The following is a 22,334-nucleotide window of genomic DNA, read 5'->3' on the forward strand; positions in this document are numbered from 1 at the left end:
GATTAGTAACAATTAAAAGCAATGTGTCAAAAAACATGCTAATATGAGTTCAAGTGCCACTTTAATGAAGTAATTGAAGGGCCAGGAGAGCATGCGTCTAATAATTTGTGTAAGGATGATAATTGCATCAGAATAACTGCACCGCAGAATATGATGATTAAATATTCCTGTGCCTCTGCTTACTATCCACATTACGTTGTCCTTTGGGTAGTGATAAACCATCCTTACAGCTAAGAGACATGTATACCATCAATTTTTACTCCCTAAAATGAAAATGTGCCCAACAAAAAACGAGGAACAATGAACATTTTGTTGCTTCAACCCACAAAGCCCTGCTGATATTTTTCCTGAATTAGAGACCAGCAGCAGAGCAGTGGCATAGGAAGGAATCTAATAATATGAATGCCTGATCTCAACAGGAATTTTAAGAGGAAGAACATCTTTTAAGAAGCAGAAAGTATCCCTAGTGGCAACGCATATTACTTTTTTACTCCCCGAAAAATCATTTGACTCCATGTAGGGAGCAAAATCTGATTAGAGCCTTGCTTGTAACCCTGACATAGAAAGTGAAATGACAGGGAACATAATATAGTCTATAGTTTTGGTCATCATTCCACACCAGAGCCTAGACAAATTAAACAAGAGCGTTATTGAGGTTTATTGTGGATCTCTGTGTAATAAATCACATATATACGCCTTTTAAGTTATTGGGATCAAATCTCAAGAGATACAACATATTGGGCCTCATTACAAGGGTGCCACTCCGGTAATGAAGGGTGCCGGTAGGGGACCGGCAGCCTTCATTACGGGAGCGCCGATTACGAGGTTCCCTTTGCGGGACCCTGTAAGGACGCCTGGTAAAACCAGTCTTCCTTTCCGGGTCCCGCGAGGAGAAGAGGGAGGTAATAACGGGCCAGTGTAATGTGCCCGTTATTACCTCTCTCCCCATTCCCATTGAGCCCTATGGGGGGAATGGTTCCTGCAAGGAGGAATTACCGGGTCCTCCTATGTCAGAATGACCCGGTAAATCCTCATTGCAGGAACCCGGTAATGGAGCCCGGTTTGGAGGCAGCCATGGTGCTAATAGCACCATGGCTACCTTCAAACTCGTAATGAGGCCCATTGAGTCCCTTCTTCTATAACTATGGATCCCTCTTCTGTAATACTTTGCAATACTTTGTTATGAGTTAAATAAAATGCAGGGAGATGCTAGAGACGATACAGAGCACATGGTTATATTGAAAGAATATCAGCTGAGCATAGGAAGAAAACGAAGGTGCTGTTGTCTAGACGGGTACTAGAATTTCCTATTCTTTAGCAAACAAGCAACACGTTTCCTTCAGTATACTGCCGAAACCTCTGACTTGGTTTTTGAAATTTGCTGCTTTGTTCATCACCCGAAAGGAGTGATGACCTGTGCTCTTCCACCCATACCCTTCCCTGGCCCCTGTGCTCGCCTCCAATACTAGTTGATAGAGCACTGTAAAAAGTGCGGGATTGTAGCAGTAAACACTCACTGGGATATTTGCAGACCCAGTTTAGTTTATTTGTACCGCGCACCGAACCCTGAGGTAACTGGGCGCTAGAACTGAAGCGAGTGTTACAGGCATATAGTAGAATTTACAACAACACAATAACAACAATAAGTGCAGGTCGACTGATTGTTACAGACAGGTCGGAGGTTGACACAGCAGTACATGTAAGAAAGTTAGTCTAGTATAACAGAGATACATACAGAGAGATTGAGCAGGCACAACATTATTGATGGCGTGCTGGCAGACCCTTAGTGTTTGTTATCGAAGAGCCAGCTCTTTACTTTGGCTTTAAAGGTCCAAAACGAATCCATTCTGAGGTTGAGGGGGAGGACCCACAATACTTTATGTGTATTTTAAGAATGTCATGACTCTGCATGTACGCCATTCTTTTGCAGTGCATACAGGATTGTTTGCAGCATACCCCACCCTCATATCATTGTGTAGGATTACACAGTTCTCAGTGAAACTGTTTTACATAACAGCAAGTTACCATATAATGTGTGACGGTCTATGCCCAAAGGCAGGCATTCTCCTGTCTGAATATCCGGTGCCCTGATACTATGGACGAGTAATCCCATGCATAGTCCATACCCATTATCCTGTGTAGGCAAAGTAAATGATATTGCAATGTTGCTCTCCACCTATAGTGTAATGTTAGTAGTGCTAAAGTTGGAGATACTGAGCATCACATTTGTCTTCTCAAAATCCTTACACGGCAAATTAATATTTTAGTTTTATAATGCGTTAACTTGCAAGGGGGCCGCTTCAAAGCACTTGCACGATGTATGTACTAAGAAGAGGAAGTATGGGATAAGGTTACACATCCAGGTAGCCTGCTTACTTACAGTCAGTATCTATTATTTTAGCTGGTAGTTTGATTTTATTGTGTGGGTGACGCTTTTGGTAAGGCACAATGAGTAACAGAAATTCTGGCACGTGAACATTATTCATATTACAACAAACATAAAACAAGTGGATGTAGGTACACATCTGCTAACCTTTAGCAGAGCCAAGAGAGGAGGAGTCAAGGTTATCTGGTACTATCCTAATGTGTTCTGGAGCAGAAGTTAGGAGTCATAGGGCCTCATTACACAGACGGCGGATGCTGGTAAAATACCGGCACCGCCTCGGTGGAAAGGAGAATTACCGCCCTATTCCAAGGTTGGTGGGGCGGTAATTCCCCCTTCCGCCATTGCCCTTCCCCCTTCCCATTTTTGCCCAATAGGGTATAATGGGAATGGGGAAGGTGCTAATTACGGCACCGCAAATTGCGGTACCGTCATTAGCTCCCTGGTCCCTTTGCGGGTTGGTTTTTAACGCCTGCAAAAAGCAGGCGTTAAATTCCCCAACCCGCAAAGGGACCTCGTAGTAAGGCGGTAAGGGTTTACCGGTACCGGTAAAATACCGGTACCGGTAAACCCTTACCGCCGTCCATGTAATGAGGCCCATAATGTCAAAGTGTGGTAGAATCAAGCTTAGGAGTCATGGGTGGGGAGGGAACATTATTTGGCTAATGTGTGCAGGTTAGATTCCTCTGTTCATGGAGACAGTTTTTTATATTAGTTTTTTACCTCTTTTGTGTGTATTTTGCTGTTTGGGATTTTAGGTGTTTACGGTCACCCTTGCATAGTAGTGTAATGCACATTATTAGAATATCAAGACTAGTTGCTTATTTTATGAGAAAGCTAATTTCAATTAATTGCTGTGGCTTGTGCCTCATTAAATATTTTTGAAGGGGTGAGAATTGTCTGTGTGCGCTGCAAAAAAATCTGAGCGGCACCCAGAAGGAAGCTGGGCAAGCGCACATGCGCACAGCTTAGAGGGAACATTGCCCATGAGGGTGACACGTTACTTCCCAAGGTTTAACTCAGTATGTCACAATGTCCCCTCTACTGGGACGTGCCAAAACAGGTCTCTTTTATGGCCAATTACCAAACCGGTTTGTATTTATTTGTATTTATTAAATTTATATAGTGCTTTATGCCAAAGCGCTTTACATTACAACAGGAATACATTAGAATAATAAAATATTATTATATACGGTTAGAATATGGTCCAATAAAGTGGTGCTCATGTTTTTCTTCACACGTTTTCTTTTTCTTTACCATTACACAAAAAAGTAAGTATGGCAGTGAAGCATATTGACTTCGATATTTTTTCCTTGCATGTCATACATTTGGTAACAGTATGGTTATCAGTATAGCAGTATGTTATATGGAACTGTATGGTTATAATAGCATATAGGATCCAGTGAAGCATGCAGACTTTCATTTTACGCCTTTTCGCAATTTAATACATTATCTTTCTCTATACCAATATATATGTGTGTTTGCTTCACTTTTATAATGTGCCAGTGGGTTTTATTTCAAATTAGGAACCCGAGAGAAGGGTAAGCTATGCCTTACTACCAGCCTTTTACCCTCCTGAGAGGGCAGCTTTGACTGCTCTACCAGCCTCTTTGAGAGTCGGAATAAATTAAGGGTAATCCTGCAAAACACAACAGACTGTTCTTAGTAAATCCTCACCAGAGGACCTTTGGAAGATTTCCCTAACAGACATGTTAGGTATCCCTGTAACTTTATGCACTGGCAGTGTGGCTTGCTTCAAGTGCTACATATTGGAAAGGTGAAAGTAGTAGGTTGCCTTTAGGCCTATTGGTGACTAGGTTCAGGGGAGCAATGAAGTAAATATGTTGAAGATGAGGGGTCTCTTATAACTTGAAATGGTTCACTGCGTGTCAGGCGATATTACAAATGTCAATACACATTTACTGAAGGAAAACACTGATCTGCAGGAGATTGGAGGCTGAACCCTATGGGGACAAATTGATCTGCTCTCTCACTCCTAGGACTTAGCACCACCCTTGTGAGTAATCGGATTGAATGGACCAAGAATGTAACCCCAGTCATGTACATCAGGGAGGCTGAGGAAAGCGTTAGAAGTACTGTATGAAAAAGTGTGGTTGCACCTCTTTGGAAGCAGAAATAATGTATATTGTTGTTTTACTTGCAGCTGCTTGTACCAATCATGTCCCAGTCATCACTACCCTGCTGCGTGGAGGTACGTGCCTAAACATATATGGGCTCTGGTAACTGTGACTTAATGATATCTCTTGTACTCAACTCCTTAGATCCCCGGCCTTCCCCAAACCCTCCTGGTTTCTTCCCTCTGTATATAATTCCTTGGTACCCCTCACCTCACCCGTCACTGCAAATTACTTCTGGATATAACTTTCTGCATCCCTTTGTCCACAGTCCCTTCTGTATGTAATTATATACGATCCTCACCCACTCTGTAATTGTTTTCTATCTTTTCTGTGTACAGTGCTGCCTCCCCACTGCAAACCCTCTTGAAGTCTTGAAGAACTGTTTCTTCTTGCACTCCTGTACTCGCTCTGTTACCACCTTAGGCCTATACATCCCGTGTTAATTTCTGCAACCTTGCCTCTTCATATACATCTCCCTGCACCACTTTCACCCACCTGTAACGTTATGTGTTCACTTACCAACAGCCCTTTTGACACAGAGCACTTTTTCCCTGAAGCTTGCATTGCACTATGCTCTTGTAATCTGGTGTCTATTCCGATAACTCCTTCCCTAGGATGTATGCACAATGGTCCATCAAAGAGGGCAGAATGTAATATCTTTAATTGACCCCAGAATGTTTCTACTGGCCCATCCTATCCTATTTAAGTCTACCCCAGTACATGAAAGAAACCAACTTGAGTAAACCAAGTACATTTTGTCAGGGTTTGGCACTTACCTTCCTGTAGATCATACACATAGAAGGTTTAGACAAGTGAAGTCCTTTGCTGTACCAGATTGGGGCCTGCACGCTTAACTCTTTAATTCATGCTTCACTTACTAGGTGATATCAAGGGCAGCATGCAGCTCCCCTCCATTGTCCTTTCTCATAATGCAGCCACTATCTTTAGCTTTGGATAATGCGGAAATAACTTTCTGAAATTATATCGGCCAGGGCAATTAGTCACATGTTTTTAGAATTTATTTTTCAAATGCAAATATCCTGGAACAGAAACACATCCTGCTAGATGTTAAACGAATCTTCACGAGATCGTGGGTTACCTCTTCTTCCTGTAGACCGTGGAGTTGAGGTTGCCAGTATGTCGATGTATTGATGGCCGATGAATGGGTAGCGCGAGAAATTAGCCCAATCCGATCCTGACGATATAAGACAGGACGGCACTGAACCAACTCCCAACGTCACGGGTGGCACTTCTCAGAATTTGAGTGACGTCGGGACAGTGTTTCCACTGGCTGAGAAGGCTTGATGAAATCACCGATGATAACAGGGCTGAACTCAGGAACTTCCAAAAGGCAGTAAGGCACAGGTACCGGCAGGGCACAAGACAGGCAAAGGAAAGCAGACTGCAAGAAAAAGCAGTACTGACAGGAGAGTCCCCACTACAACTAGGAACCCAGACAGGACCTCCTCTACCCTAAACCAGGGATAGGCAAAGTATCAGCAATAAAGGGAAGAAAGGGTAGGAGGACCAGGAAGCAAGAAGGAAATAAGGAGATGAGGCAGGACTAGGCAGAAAAGGGTAGAACAGGGAACTGGAGGGCTGGAAAACGAGCGCCAGGACTCCAGCAGCGCATACACAGTAACAACCGCGTTGAGACGCGTTGTCCCTGTGTATGCGGTGCCCTTTTATGGCCCGGGGTCAAAGCGAGGCTAGGAACGCATGTTCCGACACTGCGCATGCGCGGGACGTAGAATACTGACGATCCGCGCATGCGCAGATCCTCGCAAGATGGCGGCGTCCACGGCGCCCATCCGAACCGCGGGTCGGCGTGAGGAGAGATGCCACCGCTGGTACAGCCTCCATGAAGGAGGACCCCAGGACAGGTAAGTGGCGCCCGCGAGCGAGCGCGCGGCGTGACACTAGACTGGGTACCCAGACAGTATATTTAAAAAAGAAATCCCACACTCCAAGCAGCATTCCGCTTTTTCTTGTGCAAGTTCCAGTTTATTGCTACACAAGTTGTGTACAACTAATTCTGTCTAGATGAGAACCTTGGAGGTTTTGCATGAGGCTGGCATATCCTCCACTCGTAGGCCTGACTGTCTCTTTACTTTTCCCATACTTTATCATGTTACTGGTGTAAGACTTCAGAGGACCTCAGTCTGCCTCGTCGTCCCCCCTTATGTGCCTGGCTGCACATATGTCGTGCCACTGTCTGAGCCCATACCTGCCGTAAAACAGGCCAGAGATGCAGCAGTGTGTACCACGTCGTTGAGGCGTTGCTCACGGCGAACCAACAATACAGACGCTCATTGGCGACAAACTACGAACCCTAACATTGGCATTTGTTGTACCGAGCCACCATTGCAAAACACAGGCGGACCTGGGTTTTGCAAGGGGCATGCCTTGAAGGGTGCTTCATGGCTTCTCACCGTTGTAACCTGACCCTTGTGAGGCCGCACAGCAGTCATTGGCCTGAGAGCCAATGGACGGGGATGTGGAGGATAAAAAGGGATGGACTGGAGAGTATGGGTTGTTCGGGTGAGGTCAAGCAGCGAGGAGGTGAACCAAGAGATCAGGCGGTGAAAAGTTGGTTGAGCGTGGAGGAGAGAATGTTAAAGGTGAGGTATTGATTGGTGAGAAAAAGTGGTACTTCAGTGAGAGTGTGTTTGTGTTACGTAAGGTGAGTGAGTGAGACTTAGTGGGAGAGTAGGGCACTCAGTGAGACTTGGTAAGCAAGGTGAGCGGGAGAGTGAAAGGAGGGTGAGGGTGAGTGTGAGAGGAGGGATGGGGTGTAGAGTAGAGAGTAATAGGAGTGCAAAGTCCGAGTAAGGGGAAGAGGTGTGAGAGACGAACATCGCAGAGACAGAGGAGAGGAGAAATAGTGCGAGGAAGAAAACTGGGAGAGTAGAAGGAAGGAAAAAGAAGGAAGAATATGAGTCTGAGGAATAATACAGCACGGGAGAGATCAGAGCAGGTGAGACCTGGGTGGCTGGAAGGCACCAATCTGTGGTTCAAAGACCATTGCAGTTCTTGTGTGATGCCTAGTTAGGATCCACCTAGAAGACCCTGGTGGGAGTCAGATAAACATAACTGTTTCCTCTAGGCCAGTGATACCCAACATGTAGCTTGGGAGCATCCTGTTGATCGCTCCACCCTAAAATGTTGCTCGCCAGTTGGTCTGGGCCATGGATTGGAGGCCAAGAAGAAGGCACTGCATGAATGAGACTGCAATGGTAATGTAGCCTGTACAAGGACTGTGCAGGAAAGCTAGCCAAACTGCCTCGTCTGGAAGACAGACACGATATGCCATTAGTTGTTAAAGTATCAACAGCGTGGGCTAAGCATTGGAGAGGGATGGATGCGTTTTTAGTCCACAAGGATCAAACAGGAAGCTGATGAGATGATTCTTAAGGCATCAGTAGAGATGAGCCTCATGACATCCACGCTATTACAGTTGAAAGCAGAAGTAAATCTATTGGTGTACCCACACTGGTTGGTCAATGTTATGTTATCTTGCATTTGTTTAGTGCCTCCTGCCATAGGTTATGGTGTCGCAATGCTTTTCCTGTCAGAGAGGCAAAGTTGGAGTATGAGAGAACATTCAGTGATGGTAGGGAGGAGCAAAGTCAGGGAGATAGTTAGGATGTGGGCATGCAATGTATATAAAAAATAAACCTATCTAGTAAATCAGTGATTGAGGCGTACATGAGTGCCAGAAATAGAACACAATCTGGCCAGCAAATGTTGCAATCAACCAAGCATTACAATGTTGCATTTGAGTAGGTTGCAATGGGGCTATTCACAAAAGCTTAGCAAGTCTGTAAGGGGAAAATAAGTAACATAAAGGCCCAGTTGTCCACAATTCAAAACATCCAATTTACTTTTTGGTGCATGCAAACTTTGTGTGCAAATTATTTGTTAAAAATGTTCCATACACTTTGCATTGTCCTTGTGAGTAATTCCCATTTTCTGCTAGTTTGGCCAGTTGACAAGTATACACAAATGGGCGACCAATGTAACCACATGCCCATGTTTCTCTCCTGGTGAAAATTGCAATCTTCTGTACATTTGCTCAGCTGGTAAGTGCATAATGGGAAAAAAAGTGACATGCATGTATGTCCACATTTTCCTTATTAAACAATTAGCATATGCCGATTTATGAACTAGTAAAGGTTATGTTTGATGCCAACACATATAGTTGTCATAAATGTGACATACCCGATGTAGTGTCTCGCCAGATAAATTGACATTTCTAATACTTTGCCATCTGGCACACGGATAATGGACAAATGGGGCAAATGCATGCCAAATTATCCATCATAAAATAATTTGCATTTGAGATACAGCAAAGTTACAGTTAATAATTGTAATATACTGGACCATAATTTCTGCCAAATATCAAAGTAAAATACATAACCCTTTCTGCAAAGGGGTTTTCAAATGTTAGTGGCCCAATGTGCCTAAAAATGCACCACTTCCCACTACATTTGAGAAGATAAAAGGGGGTGCCCTGCAATCCTTCAGTAAAACAGTCTTCTATTATTAATCATGTTTTGACCAGTGGAACAGGTGTGGCGGATCATAAGCAGTACGCGGACACTCTGAGGACATTTCCAACGTGTGTTTATTGAAGAATAAGCTAATCTTTCCCTGACTACAGGAATTTCCCTACATGTATTACTAACTAAGGTGCCAGTCAGTCGTTGGTGAATGTCCAAAAAGAATAGGTCTGCTGTCCAAAACTAGCCCTTACTGACCCCACAACTATTCTAAACAAACTAAGGTGAGCAGGAGGATTCCCTTCTCCTGATGATTGCTGTTAGGAAATGTTTGAATGAAGTACCCTTTGGGACCACTACAGATAACTATGACTACAGGTGTAAGCAAAACCAACCTTTGGTACAAGTCTGTACCACACAGTTTTGGTAGCGGGGCTGAGTAAGTGGAAATGTGAGCTGTAATGATGTTACACAGAGGTCTACAATCACAAGTGTTCAAATAAACTCTTACACTCAATGTTTCTTGGTTAAAAACACTTATTAATTTATTAGGCATTCAATTATAAAACATTCAATAGAAGGAGGCAATTATATCATACACACAAACACACTTCAATACCAATTCAGAAATACTTTTCAAGAGGAGTAAAAGGCAAAGATTATTAGAACATGAAAGGTTACAATATTCTTTAGACAGTGCAAATATTTAGAGTTCACCAGAAGAGTCAATTCAGTTCAATAGGCTAGGCCAAAGTCAATAGGCTAAAGTCTTGAATAGGACAAAGCAGTTCTGGTAGTTAAACGAAAAAGTCTCTGCAAAAGTTCTTAGGAATAGTTTGTAGCAAGAAAAATCACATGGTGGGTGACAAGCTGATTAGGCCTGTGAGTTGGGAAAGTTTCAAGCACTTTCACAGCGAGAGGTAAGTACTCTCAGTCTGGTTTTACAGTACCTTACAAATGAAGAAAAAGAGGCAGCTGATGACTTCTGTTCCTGGCAGTTCCGGCAGATCTCAATGTTCCTGGGCCTCAGTCGTGGGGACAAGAGGGAGGGCGTCGGGGGTCTCCTGCACTGCACTGGGACTGGTCAAAAAGCTCACAACTGGCAAATCTTCGATTCCGGTAGCTGTAAGTCAAGCACACAAACTGGTGTCCCTCTCCCTGATTATTCGGCTTTCTGCAGCACTCTGAGAAAAATACAACCAGCTCAGAGATAAGGTGTCCAGGTGGCCTATTGGTCCCACCAACTCAAAGGGAGAAGTCGTCTTTGTGGGGCCTTCTCTGTCAAGGTGAACTTGGCGATTCGGACCTGCAGCAGGGCTTCACCGGGCAAACCAACGGTCCAGGAGTTGCAGCAGCCGCCCCCTTCAAGCTTGTCTTCGGTTCTTTCGTTCCAGTGGCCGACTCTGCCTTCCAAGCCAAGAGACTCACTTTTATTCAATTCTCTCCCATTCATTCCAGCCTAACTGTCACTCGCCCCTCAGGGTGGCTGTCCTTGCCAGACAGTTAGTCTCCTAGGAGACTAAGCATAGGGAGTTTCAGGCACCTGCCTCACTTCCTGCCCCCCCCCCCCAGAGACTCGGGCGCCAGAGGCGGTCTTCACTCCTGAAGCCCTCCAAAGGCAAAGGAACAAAGGGACCAAACCTGGTTTGGCACGCAGAGACAAACTCTAGAAGGACCTCTCCAAAAAGAAATGGCAAAAAAAAGAAGACGGCGACCTGTTTTTACAGAGGGGGCTCGGATGCCATCTTGAAAAACATGGCTCCTGTGATTGGGAAAAATCATGGTAGTTTGTTGTAAAACCACTGCCACCAGCCACTCTGAGAGGGAAGGGTAGCATTTGACTGCTACATGAGTATCCAGACATAGGGGATACTAAGTAACCCTTCCAGCACTCTATTGAAAGATGGGGTGTGCTTGGTCTAGGAACTCAAAGACTAGCAAAGTCAACCTCACTTTACCCTCTCTGGGAAACAGCAGCTTCTCCCGGAGAAGGTATCCAAACCTTGGGAAAGCCTGAAAGGCTTCCCTGTACCACTGCACTGAGGGTGCTGTGTGACACTAATGAAAAGATGATGCCTATCGAGCTGTCCAAAACTCAACAATCAAAAGAAATAAACACAGAAAACAATCAGAATTAAAAGTACAAAGTCCCAAAGTTCAGCAAAGGAGCTGGGGGTCTCTAAGGTAGAGAGGAATTAGCACATTTTATGAGAATTGTTCCTAACAATTGCTGCTTGCAGTGGTCTTCTTTTTTTCTCTTGTTAATATGCAATTTTTAAATAGTCTCTTGTTACTTATCAACTCGCGTAGTTCTCTGAAGCTATTGTTAGCTTTCCTCTCCTCTTTAGAAATGTATTTAACCTTTGTCGATTCTTTGGATCTAGGTTAATGGTCTTTGAGTAACCTTGGAAAGTATATTTCCCTTACTCTCTGGACAATTATAGTTCAGCTCTTTACAGCCGGGTCTCATCTGAACATTTTTTATCTTGGGGGGTTCTCAGTCTTTCAGTTCACCATGTTTTCCCTCTGTTATATTCTTCCCAGGGTAGTGATCCACAAGCACTATTGGTTTCCCTCTTAGTCTTCTGCGATTCTCTTTCTCACATTAATACAGTTCAAGTTCATTAGCTTTTGTTTCAAGCGTTCGTCACTTAAACTGGGACGAGTACCTCTGATTGCATAACAAGTCCCTTTTAGCCTCCCAGTCTTCCCGTTCTCCCCATTACCTTTACTGCTCTGAGGGTATCTCTCCGGGACCCGTATTGACTTGGGGCCTTCTCTTTTGTTCCTCTGCACGGACGGTTTGGTTTCGCCACCGTACTCCTCTTCTTGTGGGTCTCGTTCTCCTTCACAGGGTCTCAGTACCTCCACGGATAACTAGACCATTTGCTGCGGTTTCTGCTTGGTGGTGTCGCGGTAGTTGGATGGGTATTCTACCCACCACAAACTTCACATGGTCACGCCACCACCAAAGTTGGGGCTCCTGTCACCCCGGTTTCTCCCTTCTCGCACATGCTGGTCTTCCAGCATCTCCTTCTGCCAGTCAGAGCCAGCCTGCTCGTCGTGGGCTCCATGTCTCCCTTTTGCTCCGTTTCCATCGGGTGCTAGGCATTGTAAGGGTGAAGAAATAAGACCCTGACACTGAGGGGTCATAGTGTTTGCTGTAAACTTTTATTCAAAGGTAAAAAGGAAAAGAAAACCCTATCTCGCCCTACCTCTAAGAGGGATTTCCCTACCTCAACTGAAATAACCAGTGTCAGAATGTCTAGAGCAAATGTCCCAATGTCCAGTGTCCAAATCCTCACTCTGTCCCTTACACGCTAAAGTAACTAAATCAAAGGAGATTGGTCCAGAAGAATAACTCCCTTCCCCGTGACAAAAGGCAGTCCTCGTCTTAGTAAGACTTGGTTAGGATTCCCTCAAGGTCGTTGTGGAGGAATTGGAGGAAGCACCATTCTCGCTATCAGCACTGGAATTCAAGATGGTGGCGTTACAGTAATCCACAGATAACGCTCTAGTCTTTCCCAATATGGCGACTGCTCACTACCCGTTCTATATCTATCATCTTCAAAGGACGGGTAGGTGCGTCGCTTCTGTTTCGCTCTGCTGTGTCAAAGCTTTGGCTATTGCACCGTGTACTTTGCTAATTCATTAGCGCCATTACTTTCCCTGTTTTCGGACACTCTCTCTCTCTTTCCTCTGCCTTACCTTATGGCGCTTCTTCATGATACTTACTCTCTGAATCCCCTTTACTGCTACTCTGCCTTAGTTTCTTGTTTACTTCTGTTCCGCTTTTTTTCCAATTGTATATCTCCTCCTTGGCTACGGCGGCCCCTTCCCGCTCGTTACTTACGCCTTAATTCTTGTAGCCTTTTCTTTCAGCCTTCTATCAGCATTTTCTTACCTGCCTTCTGGAATCCTCAATTGCATGCCGGAAGTTCTTCACTCCTTTCCAATCCGGCATTACTACTCCTTCTGAGGAACCTAGAGACTTCACGGTGCCGCATTCTGGCATTCTCATCTGCTGAGAAGATTATTGTAGCCGTACCTTTTGAACTTCAGCCCAGCGCCATCATACGATTGCTTCAGAAGTCTCTCTTCCAAGTCTACAACAGCACCACCTGCATCAGCTTCACCTGGATTACAACGCATTGGCTTTTTTCCCCATAAGGGTTTCCCAAGGGTGCTGCCCCCCAAGGTGCACAGAGCCCAGTTTCTGGCCTCTGGACATCTTGGGGGACACATACCAATTTCTACTTGTACTTCGTCCTCGATACCTGCATCACAAGTCAACTGTGAGTAAACAAAGGTGTGTTTCATAATACTTTCACAAAGTGGTTTCAGCTACTCCTTCACACTTGGTGGAAATGTCTCCCTCCGGCTTACAATGCAGGTCCTTGGGGTCCCAGACCCTGGTTGGCCGTTTTACCTCCCTCTCGAATATACTGCACTGAAGAACAACAGCCTGGATGCACTCCCCAAGCTGTACTGGGTCCGTGACCCTGGTGGGCAGACCTGGTTCCCTTTCCCCAGGTACTGTGATGAGGTAGAATAGCCTGGACACACTTTCCAAGCTGTAGTGGGTCCCTGACCCTGGTGGGCAGACCTGGTTCCTTCTCACTAAGTACTGTGATGAAGCCTGGGTGCTTCCCAAGATGTAGTGGGCCATACAGGCTCGGTTCACTAACCTTCCAAGCACTATACAACTGCCTAGCAAGTTGCCGTTCTCATTTGGGTGCGAGTCCCGGACTCGCAATTCCGATCTTGGTTTTCCTTTCCATGGGTTTGGTTCACTTTGCTTTTGTTGTACTGCATTAGGGTCCCAGACCATCCTTTCCCAGCATTCTGTCTCGTTCACCACTTCATTGAGCTTTCACCGCCTTCCCGAGTACCTTGTGGCATGTTTTACGTGATTGTCTGCTCTTTTGAGGCAGCTGAGCTCATTTGCAGGGCTCTGGTACCCTCCTGAAGCTTCCCCTGCTCTGCGGCGGCTCCGCAGATCTCTTTCCTTCCGGCATATCGTTGTCTCGCTCTCACGCGAACCCAGATTCTGATTCCGCCTTCAAGCCATGCGATCCTCACGTCCCCGGCCGGCCTCAGACTCTTTTGCTGTTCCTGGCGTCCCGGTCAGCACCCGTCTGCATGTTGGGTTCATCCTGGCTCTCGCGGTACCTCCAGGGAAGGCTTGACAAAGTGTCAAGTCCTGCTTCAGTTTTTATCTGTTTCTTGCAATCAAGTGTCGCAAACCACTAGACTGGTAAAAGTGGTTCCAATGGTTATTCAGTATTTCTTTGCATCTCCTACCGAACTCAGTACTATGTTAGTGCTGGTGTGTTAACTCATTAGGAATCTTCCTCGTCTTAGTACTATCTACTTGGACTGCTTCAGAAAAGTACATGGGATATGAGGGTATGATTGAAGACGAATGAGGTGAAGGAAAAGTGGGTTAACTGTGGGAAGAGGGTCTATGGTTATGTGATTGGTGGGAATACCGCGTTCTCCTGATGTGGTCGTTGCTGGTCGCAAAGGGGGTTTCCCTCTCACATGAGATTTACCCACTGAGTACCACCCCCATGGTGACTATCAGTTAGGAACCTCACCACCTTAGTCTCATGGGAAGGGGCTCCCCCTTCAGATGCACTGACGACATCCTTTAATTTGTCGCAGCGTCCAAGGGGCGTCTTCTCTCTCACCTTCATTCGGGGTGTGCACCTTCTTTAACATAATCGTCCCAGTTAATTGGAGGTCCTCGTTCAAAGGGGCAATTTCCTTTTCTTCCTTATAATGGTGCATGTTAGTTTTCTCTTTTGTCAAGTGTCGGGAGTTGAAATCATTTGGCATATTAGAAAGTGCCATGTATGCCATCATGTGAAATGGTTTAGGGATTTTGTCACAGGAGCAGGAGTCCTTGTCCCCTATGAGGGAGTCTCTCCTGGTGAGGTCCCACTTGCCTCTACCCCGAGGGGACGATTTTGTGGGAGACGGCTCACCTCCCTGGCATCAGAGGGTGGGGTTCCCCCTTTGGGAGAATGTTAAATTCCCTCGATTCATCACACTGGTCATGTGTGCTTTAATAAAAGCAGTATTTAAAACTAAGTTTCACAGGAGGCACTCCCTCCATCCCCAAACCTCAGTAAAGTAATATTTAAGTTCTACCACGTTTTGAGCAGTGTTATTGATTTGTGTTGTTTTAAATACACCATTTGCCACAATATATCTGAACATTTCTTAGCAGAGAACCATAAAATATACATGTAATTTGTGTTTCAAATGCTCCAACTCATGACCAGTTTTACTGTCCAAACGTGCTTATTTCAAATAATGTGCTTGAGGGGGTAAACCAATCCAAAATGCAGCATATGCCTCCAAAAATAATTCCGAAATTTTAACAACAGATACCATTGCAATTCCCGTCATGTGGAAAAAAGTTAGTCACCAAAATTAGATTGTGCATCTACATTCTGTGACGAATCTGTGACGAATCGACAGTACTCGCCCCTTCTCCCCAATGAGGAGCCAACCCCTTTGAGGCTAGAGAGGTGAGAAGTGAAGTGAATCTATCAGAAAGAGGAAAAGACAATGTTTCTTTAACATGATATTTAACTGAGACGAGTGGCGGAAGGAGGAGGAGAGAGTATGTTACGCAGGTGAAGCCCCCTGACATGATTGCATCTTGGAGGGGTGGATTAGAGCCAAGTAACGGAGCCTGCAACTTTCGAATCAGCGAGGAACGCCACAAGGAGGCCGGCAAGAAGAAAGAAGTATCTAGGAGCTGGCGGTGGGTGAGACACCCACTGAACGACACTGAGACCATCACAGGTGGGAGCACGAGAATCACCCTGTCACCGGTGTCCGTAGACAGCTGCAGACTAGGGGAAGCCGAGAGTAAGACGCCGCGGATAGTCTAGAACGAGAGAACTGACAATGAAGAAGAATACCTGAGCGCGTGCCCAGCCCTGCAAAGTTCCCCTACGTAGATGAAGGTACGAGGGAGAACGGGAAAAGCAGGAGGCTGCTGGGGCAAGAGATATGAAGAGTGTAACTTGCCCCAGTCCTAAAGACAATATACAAGAAATAGTTATCGAACTGCCAATGTGAAAGGCTCATAAAGCAAGTCACAAATAGCTCTTTGAAAAGAATAAAGAGGGACTAGGGACAATTACCCTGGGAATAAGGGAAAAGGTATTGTGAGCAAAGAGACAAAGACTGGTTAAAGCAAAGCCCCAGCACTGCGTCTAAAAAAATATGAGCTAAGATTATCAAGAGAGCCAGATGATAGACGGAAAGGTATAAAAAAAGGAACCCAGGAGTGGGAGAATCTAAAAGGGGATCAAGTCCCATGCCAAGTAACCAAGGATACGCTGAGAGACTGTGAAAGAGTTCTAAGTGAAGACAAGAGTGGGAGAAACAAGTTCTAAACAGCATAAGCTTAAGCTTAAAGAGAGCACCAAGCCTAGATGTATTTTACAAGAGCTAATGGAGGAGCTATCTCCCTCTTATACTTGAGTTTCTTTATACAATCTTCTTTGGTAAGCTCTTGATATTTCCATACAGAGACTATCAGGAACTACAAGAAGTCCAGGGGAAGAAAGACCTTTTCTTGGCTGAGTTTAAGTTGGTTAAACTAGTGGTAGGGTCAGGTAGAGTTAGTTTTGGACAAGGACATTTTTACTTTGCGACTTCCTGATGATAGACAAACACCCTTAGTTTCTTTAGATAGGCAGGGTAATCTCTTTAGCAATAGGGAAAGTTAGGCCTTTTCATATAATTTCATTAAAAAGAGTTCAAAATGTCCTTAATGAGTCTGACTCGCCATATATGGTGTTAGTGGTGGGATATCAACTGGCTAATAAATGTTGGGGACCCATGCGCTTTACCAAACAAATCCCAAAAGCCAAGGCCCCTACTGTAGCCATGGAATAATCCTTAGGCTTTGACATACAAAGTATTGAAGACATTTTAATTCCATCAAATGACAAACTTCATATTCGCAGATCTTACTCTTGCTCCACCCCGGGTACATATAGTAGGTTAGCCTCTAAATCAGGATTAGCATGGAGGTATGGATTAGATGTTATGGCAGGGGGTTATAGATCGTGACTTTAGGGTAGATATCAAAGTTCTACTACACAATCACGGGAATAACCCCTATACAGTTAAAGAAGGCGAGAAAATAGCACAAGGGATCTTGGAAAATACTTTGTTTCCTGTGCCGGAGAGGTGGAAGAGTTAAGAGAAACCGAGAGGGGTTTGAGGGGTTTTGGAGAAGCGGACATCCTCATCGTGGAGGTCCAACAAGAAGAGGCAGAGGAGCTCATTCCCTTACCTGACCTAGCCTTTGCACAAAGGAATGACTATCCTTACAAAAGGCTCCGGCAGCGTAACCACCGAAAAAACTGGGCAGAGCCAAGGAGCACTCTTCCTCTTTATAAAGAAGGGATTATTATATCAGGATGATTTGACAAAAGGATTGTCCTGCACACATTGGTTCCCCAAAGCCAACTTAGAATTGCCTCGGAGCTAGCCCATTCCCATCTGACGGCAGCTCATTAAGGAGTGGGTAAAACCCAGAGTCAGCTAATACCAAGATTCTACTGGCCCAGAGTTTTCACTGATGTCAAGAACTACGTATTGGCATGTGACATTTGCCAAAAGACAGCCATAACCCCAGTTCCGAGAGCTCCCTTACAACCCCTACCCGTTATCAAGATCCCTTCTCTAGAATAGTAATGGACATTGTCTGCTTGAAAAATCTAAGCCAGCAAATCAATATATTTTAGTAATGTAATTTGTCATTTGTATGGCCTCAAAGCGCTGAAGGGGAACTTCCTCGAGGGACTGAATTACAAGGTATGGGAAATTCCTCAGATGAGTTTAAAATGTGTGTGTGCATTTTATTTTCTCTAGTAGTATTTTTATTGAAATCTCAATGTACATGGCATTGAATCAGTATCTCCTATTGCTTACAGGGAGATCATTGAAATTTCGTTCCACGATTCTTATTTTCCCATCCCCCCAAATTAAATTATGAATCAAATTAACAATAAAAGCAAACAAATAATATTTTACAGGTTGGTTCCATTGAGTATATATATACACAAAGGAGAAAAATTATAAAACCTTAGTCTGTTGGATTACTCATCTGTCTGAACAGAGGATTTAGTAGTCTTCCAAACCTATTAGTCCTGACAAAATGGACTTGGTTAATAACACAGATATAACATTTGAATCTTTTAATTTTGTATTCAAAATTGAATAAAACATTATTGAAACATACTTGTTTTTTTTTTTTTTAAAAAAACCCATAGTATCACCCACGATTATGACCCACATGGTGGGTATAGCACCAATCTAATGGGAACAAATATACCACACACGTTTACAACATCAATAATTTCAGACACAACAGTTAACATCAGCTAAAAGCTTTAAACAACGTGTCGATTAACAACATATCCCGACATGTTTCAGTTCTTTGAGCTTTCAAATGCTAGAACTTTCTTCAGGGGAGAGGGAGAACCTTATTTCATAAGTTTTCACCACCATGTGATCCTGAGTCAACAAAGATGGTAATCCACATTGGGAATCACCTAAGGACAACAAACAAACATCCAATATCAGACAGTGTGTTGTAGGATTATAATTATCCAAAGTACCCCTCTGGATCACACTAATGTAGTTCAAAAATAGCTTCCGAGAAAGACCAACGTATGGGTCTTCCCCTCAACAAACACAAGCTACTGTACCTTTAAGCGTGATGGTGTCATGATGCCTACCTCCAAGGAGCCAGGCCGGGCCCAGCAACCCCAGAGGCAGACATCATTTTCCCCAGGGAAGTCTCAGCGGGCCCAAGTCGGGGCCCTTTGGACTCAGTCCTGGCGCCTTAGGCGCCAGGCTCATAGCGGACCCCAGTCCTGGCGCCTTAGGCGCCAGGCTCATAGAAGAGGATATGTGTTTAAGTGCTTGGGTGCACACTTACCTGATGCAGACCTTGCTGCTTCATCCAGGCCCTCTTGAGGCCTGAATGGGACTACTTTACCTGTAGGACTACTTCACCACCCGGGTGTGGTCGGGGAAGGATACATACCTGATTGGTGGAAGGATACATACCAGGAACTTCTTCCAAGGCTATTTAAACCCCACCCGAACAGCCACACGTGCTTCGCGTTGTTCTGCACCTAGCAGCTGGACGCTCACCTTGTCAGCTCCTGCATCCTGACTTCAGACACGCCTGCCAGCACCCTGGAACACCTGCAAGAGGAGAAAGGAAGAGAATAGGAGAAGAAAAGCCCTTACCTGCTAAATCTACATCCCAGAGTCATTTCTCCAACGGCCCTGAAAAGGAAGACATCATTTTAAAGGCATTTTGTTTCGATCGCTGCAGCGCTGCATTTTACTCACCTTTGCAAGGCGCTTCCATCTTCAGCAGCGATCTTCCGGATTCAGCTACGCCCCGGCGCCTAGAGGAAAAAAGACAAGAACAAAGGTGAGAGGGAGAAAAGGAATAAGGAAAGCTCAGTTTCCTTTTAAGTCTTACCTGTTGGATTATTCCCACTGCATTTCGGGTCCTGCCACTTCCTGGCATCTCCGGACCCCGGCCCCTATGGGGGAAAAAAGACAAAGACATTGAATGAGCGAATGCAAAGACATTACCTGAGCGCTCATCCAGAACTGTTTCACTTCGGGTCGGTGCCATATCTCCGGCACTCCGAACCCCGGCCCCTAAGGGGAAAAAGACATAAGCATTAGCGCTTGCTGCAATTAGACAACGAACATTATTATTAAGCTTGAACTTTTGAACATAACTTTTACAGCGCCTTACCTGAACAGTCAAGCTTACCTGAACTCTCCTCAATCCAGTGAAGTAACTGGGTTTCAACGCGCCCCTGCATCAGAAGCAGGATGGAGAGCTCATCCTTCCAAACCCTAAGGAGGGTATCCAACGAGCCAGGGAAGCCAGAATAGAGGGGCCCTTCCTGTCCATCTTCAGAGTTCTGCGCCTTCGACGCCGCGCCTCCGTGGGAACCAGGTGAGCGTTACAGATGGTGAGTAGCGCTCGGGACACCGTCCCATCAAAACTTCTTATATCAAGTTTTTTCTCAGTTAAATGGCCTCCAAATCGGCCTTCTGGAAATACGACCTGCATCACAAATTAAACACACAAAACCACTAGTGAATACCCCCTCTGCAACCACTTGCAGGAAGCATAACACTTAGAAGTGAACCACACCCTGTGCTACTATATCCTCTTCAAAGAATGTGCATCACATATCAGCACCAAGTTAAAACTAACACCCACGTGTAGCCCGTCACCTAGGCAATGCATAAATATTTTACCTCTAATCTTTTGTTACAGCTGACAAGTCTTATAGTTCTTATAGTACCAACAGGATGTGCCACCAAAACTCAGCACAGCTCGAATGCTGTATGTAGGTACATAAGAAAACATACAGATACAACCATGAACCTTTTGTCCAGGGGTTCCATTGAGTGTCATGGCCCACGTACTGCCTCCTTTTCGGCAGAACAGATCTGCCTTCCCCTTCCTCAACTGCGTGCCCCTCCGTCCAGAGTGTTTCTTTTATTGACCGGATTGCTAGTCCTGTAACAGGTGTTTCAATGTTTGTGGCCTATAAAACATGTTTGCTTTCCTGGACAAACAAAGGGCTCAAGTGTGTGAGAATCGTGTCATGGTCCCTATCATATGTGTCCATTTTTCCATGGCTATGCTTTCCCAAATTTTGACCCACCTGTAGGACACGATCAGCCCCTCGTCGGATTTCAAGAAGCGTGCTCGGGTGAGGTTTGCGGCCAGGAGCAGCTGCATTGTGAGCTCTGCCCTAGGGCCTGATGTGGGGTACGAGCCATCCTCGGGCACATCCCCAAGTAGGATAGTGCGTGGGCACATTGGGAAAGAGGCCCCTGTGATGTCTTTTGTTCCTGGATTTAATTTCTTGCCAGTACATTTGTATTTTGGGGCATTGCGACCACATATGTATGAAGTCCCCCTGCTGGCCGCATCCGTGCCAGCATTAGTCTGAGTATTCTGCTGATATTACGTGTAGTCTCTGGGGGGGGATCATGTACCGTCTGTAGCATATCTTTGTTGCACATTCATTGGACTTGGTGCATCTGGAGCTTCTGGCGGTTCCCGTCCATATCATCTGGCAGGAGTCCGGTGTGATTTCCGTCCCAATGTCTTTTTCCCATTTTGTCATATATGCTGTTTGTCCTCAGGATTGGCTTTTTCCAGTAAGCGGCAGCAAGTAGATATTTTCTGTGTACTGTGGCCTTCTGAGATTTGGAGTTCAATTCCTATCAGGGTTGTGTGTCTGCTCTTCTAACTTTGTTGTCCGAGACCCAATGCCTGATTTGGGAGTATCTAAATCTTTCGGTTTCAGGGAGTGTGAACTTTTCTTTGCATTCGATGAATGTAAGGCGGAGTCCGTCTTTGTACATGTCTTTAAGTCTTAGGGTCCCAATCTAATCCCATTGGGCAAATGTGCACCTCCTCATGCCTGGGGAGAAGTCTGGGTATTGTAGCATCCGTGATAGTGGGCCCAGTCCTGTTCTCATTCCCAGATGTGCACCAGCTTTGTCCCAGGCTTCGAGCGTGGCACGTGTGGACTCCAATAAGGGGATCCTGATGGGTTTTGGCAGGAACGGGAGCTGTGCTAGGGGAGTGTGGATACAAGCTTGCTCTATCATTTCCCATTTGTGTTTTTTATCTTCTAAAGCCCATTTAGGCATTGGAGCTATCTGTGCTGCGCGGTCGTATCGCAATACTGATGGGACCCCTAGGCACCCCATTCTCTTTGAATGCACGAGTACGTGTCGTGGTATTCTGGGTGACTTCTTCTTCCCTATGTATTGGCCAATTGCTTTTTGCAGGTCTAGTAGATCTTTGTCTGGTATTGCAATTGAGAGTGCTTGGAGGATGAATAGGAGTCTAGGTAAGATCGTCATTTTAATTGCTGTGATTCTTCCCAGCCAGGAGATTTCCCGAATCTCGCCGCTCTTTAAAGTGGCCCAAGTCTCCTTCCATAGCTTCGGGATGTTGGCCCCCATGAGATTCTTGTATGATTTGTATTCCCAGATATGTGAATTCATTGTCTACCCAACTGAAAGGGACGGTAGCTTTTATTGCTAATTGGGTTGCTGCTGCTTCATTGATCGACATCCCCACTGATTTCTGGTGGTTTACCCCGAATCCCGAGACTGCTTGGAATCTGTCTAGGAGAGCCAAGAGGGGGGCAATCGACTGGAGGGGATCCTGGAGGAAGCAAATGACATCATCCTCATAGAACGCCA

The 22,334-nt window shown here is 45.2% G+C and overlaps 1 protein-coding gene across 3 annotated transcripts in view; it reads left to right on the forward strand.

The window, feature by feature from the left end:
* The window catches only part of ANKRD54 (ankyrin repeat domain 54), a 544,971-nt gene that overhangs the window by 293,835 nt on the left and 228,802 nt on the right, over positions 1-22,334 (forward strand). For all 3 annotated transcript variants that reach the window (XM_069653072.1, XM_069653071.1, XM_069653070.1), the window contains one exon: positions 4,548-4,595. In XM_069653072.1, coding sequence (XP_069509173.1) covers positions 4,548-4,595 — 48 coding nt within the window. The remainder of the gene's footprint in view (positions 1-4,547; positions 4,596-22,334) is intronic.

The sequence above is a fragment of the Ambystoma mexicanum genome, chromosome 3q (genome assembly GCF_040938575.1).
Source record: "Ambystoma mexicanum isolate Mex_15411 chromosome 3q, UKY_AmexF1_1, whole genome shotgun sequence".
In the NCBI taxonomy this organism is placed as follows: domain Eukaryota; kingdom Metazoa; phylum Chordata; class Amphibia; order Caudata; family Ambystomatidae; genus Ambystoma; species Ambystoma mexicanum.